The sequence below is a fragment of the Vipera berus genome, assembly GCF_964194415.1.
Source record: "Vipera berus genome assembly, chromosome: 11".
NCBI classification, from domain to species: domain Eukaryota; kingdom Metazoa; phylum Chordata; class Lepidosauria; order Squamata; family Viperidae; genus Vipera; species Vipera berus.
In genome coordinates, this window is record NC_138214.1 from 1,875,064 (window position 1) to 1,882,015 (window position 6,952).

At 56.6% G+C, this 6,952-nt stretch overlaps 1 protein-coding gene across 1 annotated transcript; it reads left to right on the plus strand.

The window, feature by feature from the left end:
• Positions 1–1,711: 1,711 nt before the first annotated feature.
• ZIC3 (Zic family member 3) lies at positions 1,712–6,559 on the plus strand (the record flags this gene model as incomplete). The annotated part of the gene is made up of 3 exons (XM_081336282.1): positions 1,712–2,828; positions 4,194–4,357; positions 6,380–6,559. 3 exons carry the CDS (start codon positions 1,712–1,714, stop codon positions 6,557–6,559), a joined length of 1,461 nt encoding a protein of 486 aa, XP_081192408.1.
• Positions 6,560–6,952: the final 393 nt, after the last annotated feature.

The window sequence follows — 6,952 nt, forward strand, 5'->3', positions numbered from 1 at the left end:
CTCGCTGCTCTTGAGCCTGAAAACAACCAAGCTCGGAGGGCACGAAGGACCCTCGCGTCTCCCTTTCTCCAGATACCCGCCTGTCTGCGTAAGACCCACGCATCGGCTTTCGCGGGGCCGCCAGGCGCGTCCACGGTCCCCCCCGCACACACCCCCACCGAAGGAGGAAGCCGGTGCCACGGAGATCGTCCCCGCGGGGCCGGATCTGCAATGCCGGATCGTGGCCTTCGTTCCTCAAACCGCTTTGGGTCCCAGGGCTGGTGGGGGGGGGGAAAGACCGGTTTCTCTTTTGGAAACTTCTCGGGGGGGGGACTTCCCCCCCCGAGAAGTTTCCAAAAGAGAAACCGGTCTTTCCCCCCCCCCACCAGCCCTGGGACCCAAAGCGGTTTGAGGAACGAAGGCCACGATCCGGCATTGCAGATCCGGCCCCGCGGGGACGATCTCCGTGGCACCGGCTTCCTCCTTCGGTGGGGGTGTGTGCGGGGGGGACCCCTTTTCGCCCAGGCGTCCTCGGGTCGGCTGGATGGGCTGCGCTGGGGGGGGCGACCCGGCTCCTCCGAGCAAACCTCCCACGAAGAGCGAAACCGAATAAAATCGACAAGAGGGTTAGGGAATCGGGGTCACAAACGATCGGAAGACGACGGCAATTTAATCAGATCGGAGCGGTCGGAGGAGGGCAACGCGAGGAAGTCGCCCGGCTTGGAACTGGCTCAGCGCCTGCAAAGACCCCCCCCATTAGAGGGGGGGGCGAAGGGGGAGGATGCGCGAGCACCACCCACCCCTCCCTCCTCTCCCCCTCCCGTCACATCTCCAGTAAACAAAACGCTGCTCGGGGAGGGGGGGGAGACCCGGCTGGGCCAGCAGCCTTTCACCTTACCTGCGCCCCACCGAGCGAAGCCCCGTCCAATCACGGCGCGGGTCTCGCCGCCAGCTGCCATTTCCAAGACGGAGAGCTTGTCCGTCCGGGCGGGCGGGCCAATGGGCCTCCAGGCTGGAAGGTCAGGTGACAGCCGGCTGCCTGGCTCCCCATTGGCTGGCCCAGATGCAGCCCCCCCCTCTCCCGGAGTTGGGGCTCCCTGTCGTCCGCCCCCCCCCCACCCGCCCCCACCCCGCTCTTGGCTCCTCTGAGCCCCCTCCCTCGGCTGCTTCCCTCTGGGGTAGCCGGGGAGAAGCGCCCGAGCCCAGCCAGTGCCAGGACGGGGCTCCGCCGGAGCGGAGGGCGCCCTACCGATCAGGCAGGCGGCGGGGATCCCCTCCTCGGGGGCAGCGCCCTTTTCCCCCCTCCCGGCCCGCGCGGCCGGGGGGCGCCGCCGTCCTTGCTCCTCCGGGGCCGGGTGGGTGGGGTTTCCCGCCGCCCGGCTCGCTTTTCTTCTGCTTCTGCTGCCGCCGCCGCTCCTTCTTCCCCCCGCGGTTCGGCGAGGTCGGGCGCGCGTGTGAATGTGGCTGTGGCGGAGCCGCCGCGGCAGCCCTCCTGCCCGCCCGGCCATTGTGCGGGGCTGATCTCCAGGCGGCGGGGAGGGGGGCATCGGAGGGGAAGGGCGCCGAGGTGGGCTCGGAGCGGCCCCGCGTTGTCGGCGGCTGCGGGAAGGCAGAGGAGGTGGGGGGGGGTCCCTCCGGCGTCCACGGAAGGAAGACCCCGCGGGAGAGGAGCGCTGCCGTGGATCGCCGCCGCCTCCTGGTCCTCTCCCCGGCGGCCGTCTGAAGGAGGGCGATGGCCATGCTGCTGGACGGCGGGCCCCAGTTCCCCACCTTGGGGGGCTTCGCGTCCTCTCGGCCCCACCCGCACGACGTGGCCCTGGGGCTCAACCACGCGCCCTTCGGCGACTCTTCCTTCAAACTCAGCCCCGCCGCCCACGAGCTGGCCTCGGCTCAGGGATCCGCCTTTACGCCGCAAGCTTCGGGCTTCGCGCAGCACCACCACCACCACCACCACCACCATCATCCACAGCACCACCACCCGCACCATCACCCCCCGCCGCCGCCTCCTCACCCGCACGCCGCCGCCGGCCAGGTGCCTTCGCCTTACGTGGCCGCCTTCAACTCCACGCGGGACTTTCTCTTCCGCAACCGCGGGGGCTGCGCCCTGGCCGAGCCGCCCTCCAGCGGCGGCGGCGGCGGCGGCGGGGCGAGCGGGGCCCCTGTGGGCTCCCCGGCGCCGCACGGCCTCTTCGGCAGCAACCCGCCCGGCGGACTCCACGGGCCCGGCGGCCTGGCGGACGGCGCGGGAGGCTACCTGCTTTTCCCCGGCTTGCACGAGCAGAACGCGGCCGGCCTGCCTTCGCCGTCGGGCCCCGTGGAGGGCGGCCAGCTGCCCCTGGGTCTGCGCGGAGACTTCTTCGGCCGGCCGGACTCGTACCGGGGCATCTCCAGCCCCCGAGCGGACGCTTACGGGGCCGCGCCGCCCTTCCCCAACTACGGCCCCGTGAACGTGGGGACGGCCCACCACCCCCACGCCCACCCGGGAGCCGGCGCCTTCTTCCGCTACATGCGGCAGCCGGTGAAGCAGGAGCTGGCTTGCAAGTGGCTGGAGGAGGCTTCCCAGGCGCCGGGGGATCGCTCCAAGAAGTGCTGCGAGCGGCAGTTCACCACCATGCACGAACTGGTCACCCACGTCACGTTGGAACACGTCGGGGGCCCCGAGCAGAACAGCCACGTGTGTCTGTGGGACGAGTGCGGCCGCCAAGGCAAATCCTTCAAGGCGAAGTACAAGCTGGTCAACCACATCCGCGTCCACACGGGCGAGAAACCCTTTCCCTGCCCCTTCCCGGGATGCGGGAAAATCTTTGCTCGCTCCGAGAACCTCAAAATCCATAAAAGGACCCACACAGGTAAGAGAGAGAAGGGGATCCCGCTCCCGCCCCCCACCCTCCCCGGCCGGCTCCCTTAAGGCTCTCCAATGGTTAAAGCCGGTTGCGCTCGATCCCGGGTAGGTTTCGTGGTTCAGACGGCCGACAAGGCAAAAGGGGCCCCGGTTCGTTTGGGGTTCCGCGGGGGAAGGGATGAATTTTGGGGGAACCGCAGCTGGGAAATGGGAAATGGGGCTGTTGGGGGCGGGGCGGAGGGTTGCAAAGAGAGAGGCAGAACTGGGGAAGACGCCAAGGGGTTTGCGGGGACATGGCGTGTGGGGGGGGGGCGAGGGTTGAGGGAAGAAGAAATGGGGGCGGAAAGAAACGGCAGACAAAACCAAGGGATGTGTTTGGGCTTGTTTTTCACCCCGGATCAAATCCGGATTGATTTTCATTTTGCAGTCCAGGCTGGTCAGTTTCACGGCCGGTTGGTTGCAGATTGCCGATGTCTTGTCAATTTCGCCAAAAGAACCAGCCTGTTTTTCGGTTTGTTGGTTTGTTTATGTGCGTGTGGGTTGTTTTGTTTTTTGGGGGGCTGCGTATATTTGTTTCCTTCCGTTCTTCCGAAATGAAATTTCAGAGACTCTCCTTCCCTCTCGGCCTCCTTAGCTTCCCCCTCTCGTGGCTCCCAGGCTCCCCCTCCTGATTGGGGGGGGCGTCCTGTGAGCCCAAGGGGGAGGGGGGGCGTTCCTCGGAGGTGAGTGGATTGCTTTTTGAAAGCCACTTGCTCAGACGGTCCGCGGAGCAAACCATAGTGATGCAAATGAAAGCGAATTTCCCCCTCACTTCCGCTCTCTCTTTTAACGACTTGATTGGCACCTCTAATTAAATCAGTGATACCTTTTGTCCTGAGTATTTTTTTTTCCTCCTCTCTCCCTGCACATTTCCCCCCACCCGGGTTTGTTTGTTTTTTGGGAGAAAGAGTTTCGTTCTTCTAAAAAAAGAAAATTAAATCGGAAGCAGCCAATACTGTTATTTTCTAGCATATTCAGTTCATAAATCACTCAGAAGTCAGTTTGTGAATCTCTCCTAAGAGTGGCTGGTTGCATGTGATAAACACAGGATTAAAGGCACAAGGGCCATTTAATTGTCAACAACCCCAATTTGATCCTCCCTCCCTCTCTTCTCTCTTTTTTCCTCCCTCCCTCCCTCCCTCAAGCACATTACTGGGGGGAAAAGCAGAATGGGGGAAAAAATAGAAGGCAAAAATTATTCAGGAACTGAAGTTTGAGAGAGAGAAAGAGAGAGAGAAAGAACCAGGCAAGGAGCAAAATGTGAAAATCCCAAGTTGTCCCCCCCCCACTTCCCTCTCTGATCTTTTCAATCTGTACTCCTGTCCATCTGTAGGAGAAAAACCCTTCAAGTGCGAATTTGAAGGCTGTGATCGGCGTTTTGCGAACAGCAGCGACAGAAAGAAACACATGCACGTACACACCTCTGACAAGCCCTACGTCTGCAAAGTTTGTGACAAGTCCTACACCCACCCCAGTTCCTTAAGGAAGCATATGAAGGTAATGGTTTTTCATCCTGAGGGTTGGTGGTCCGTATTTATATATTGCTGCTTCCGTTTTTGCTTACAGATTTTTTTTTTAAAAAGAACCCCAATATTGGAGAATTGTAAAAGCCATCCAGCTTGATCTTGCATAAATAAATGTGTTTGCGGGTGTATAATTACACACAAATGCTCTCTCTCATTCCTCCTAAAAAGAAATCTATTTATATAGGAAAGTAGATTGCATGTGTGTGTGTGTACAGTTACACTGTACAACTGCACAGTGTACCAATATCAATAATTTATACCAAGAGTACAAAATAGTTTATGTGCTATGATACCACTACGTCTCTGTGCCCAAACAATTGTTTATTTCTGCATATTACAGTCTTCTGTGTGCATTTAGATTTGTCTGTTAGTTATTTATACAATAACCCCCTTCACCAGAAAAACAGAATGCCTGCACACATCCTTGTTTCTCTGTGTACAGCAGTCCTCGAATCGTGACCTGAGCCCAAAATTTCTGTTGCTAAGTAAGATATTTATTAAGTGAATTTTGCTCCATTTTGCGACCTTCCTTGCCACAATTGTTATGTGAATCACTGCAGTTCTTAAGTTGGTAACAATGGCTGTTAAGTGAATCTGGCTTTTCCATTGACTTTGCATGGTTAGAAGGGTCGCAAAAGGGGATCACGTGACCCTCCCGGACGCTGCGACCGTCATAATTATGAGACAGCTGCCAAATGTCTGAATTTTGATCGGGTGACCCACGGGGATGCTGCAACAGCTGGGAGAAAAACGGCCATAAGTCTCTTTTTTCCAGCACCCTTGTAACTTTGAACAGTCACTAAATGAAGGGTTGTAAATCGTGGACTGCCCGTACTTTGGCCTTTAGAATAAGCATTCCGGTGAGAAAAAGGGGACACAAAAAGAACTTTATGCAAACTTTTATCCCTACCGTTTTATTTTTAAAATCACGGCAGTCTTCTCTTTTGGTCTGGCTCGATTCTGGAACTATCTTCCCCAACAGAGGATGTTTTGCTTGAAGTTCCTCTTTTAGTTGGCCTTTTGCTGCAAAATATTTCACTTGCTTAATCCTGCTCCCTGCTTTATCCATCTAATGTAGGCACAGCTTTTCTTTTTTTTTAACCTACACTTCCGATTAGAAGACTTTCTTAAGAACCCAGAAGCAGGAGTTGGTGGTGAAACAAGATGCATTTTCTCCTGCACCCTCCTTCCCCCCCCCCCATGTAAGCTTCTAAAATATAAATCCCTTCCAAGGTCGTTTGCCTTACTCTGGAGTATCACTCCAGAGCAATCAGCTTCCTAATTGTCACTATGCAGATTGGCTGGAAGGCTCCTTCCTTTGCAGGGCAGGCCAAAAGTTTGTCCTCCAGAATCCCTTATTGTTCTGGTTCATTCTGGATTTAATCTGGGCTGGGGGGGATCTTTTTTACTTTCTCTGATTCGGGACAAAGATCTTTTGAATTGGAGTTTGCTTTACATTTATCCCCTGCACACTCTCTCTCTCTCTCTCTCTCTCTCTCTCTCTCTCTCTCTCTCTCTCTCTCTCTCTCTCTCTCTCTCTCTCTCTCTCTCTCTCTCACACACACACACACACACACACACACACACACACACAGACACACAAACACAACATTTATCCTCCAAGATCCTTTATTCTAGATTTATTCTTGGGCGAGGGTCTTTTGTACTTTCTTTGGTTTGTTTCAAAAAAATCTATTGAGCTGGGGGTTTGCTTTAAGTTTGTCCCCTTCTCTCTCTCCCCCCCCGTCCCCCCTCCCCCCTCTCTCTGTCCCAAATGGGGAGGCATATGGGAGTGTGTTCTTGGGCTGCTCCTTAAGCTTTATAATTATTGGTTCTGTTTTTATCTGGTTTGGACTGCCAAACGTATCAATGAAATAAATAACCAGTTCAGATCCTGTGGTGATCCTCTCTCTCTCTCTCTCTCTCTCTCTCCCTTCCTCCCCCCCTCTCTCCCCTCCCTCCCTCCCTCTCTCTCTCTCTCTGTCCTTTTCAGGTCCACGAAACGCAGAGCTCCGAATCCTCTCCCGCAGCCAGTTCCGGCTACGAATCCTCCACGCCCCCCACCCTGGCTGCTGCCCCCAGCAAGGACTCTGGGAAAGCTGCCCCTTCCACTGTTCAGACGGCCAACCCCAACCCTGGTCTGCCCCCCAACTTCAATGAATGGTATGTCTGAGGAGGGGGAACCTGCGGCCTGCCCCCCCTCCTCACTTTGATTCCCAGTGACATCAAAAGACAGCCAGCCATCCTGCCTGGCCTGCTGCTGCTGCTGCTGCTGCTGCTGCTGGATTTTACCGGACAAAACTTGCCAAAAGGAAGGAGGAAAGTGGGGGTGTCAGGGAGCATCATCCCCATCTCTCACCCCGATCCAAGAGCCATCCGGAGGCTGAACTTAATCATGTCTGCTGTTCTCAGGATTAGCCGGTTTTCTTTCTGCATTGAGTGTTTCTTTCCGTTTTTTTATTTAAAAACAACAACAATTCTTCTAATTCATTCTTCATCCCCCATCGCCCCCCCCCCACTTTCCCCCTTGCCTTTTGTAATTGACTTCCCTGGATGTTGCATCCTT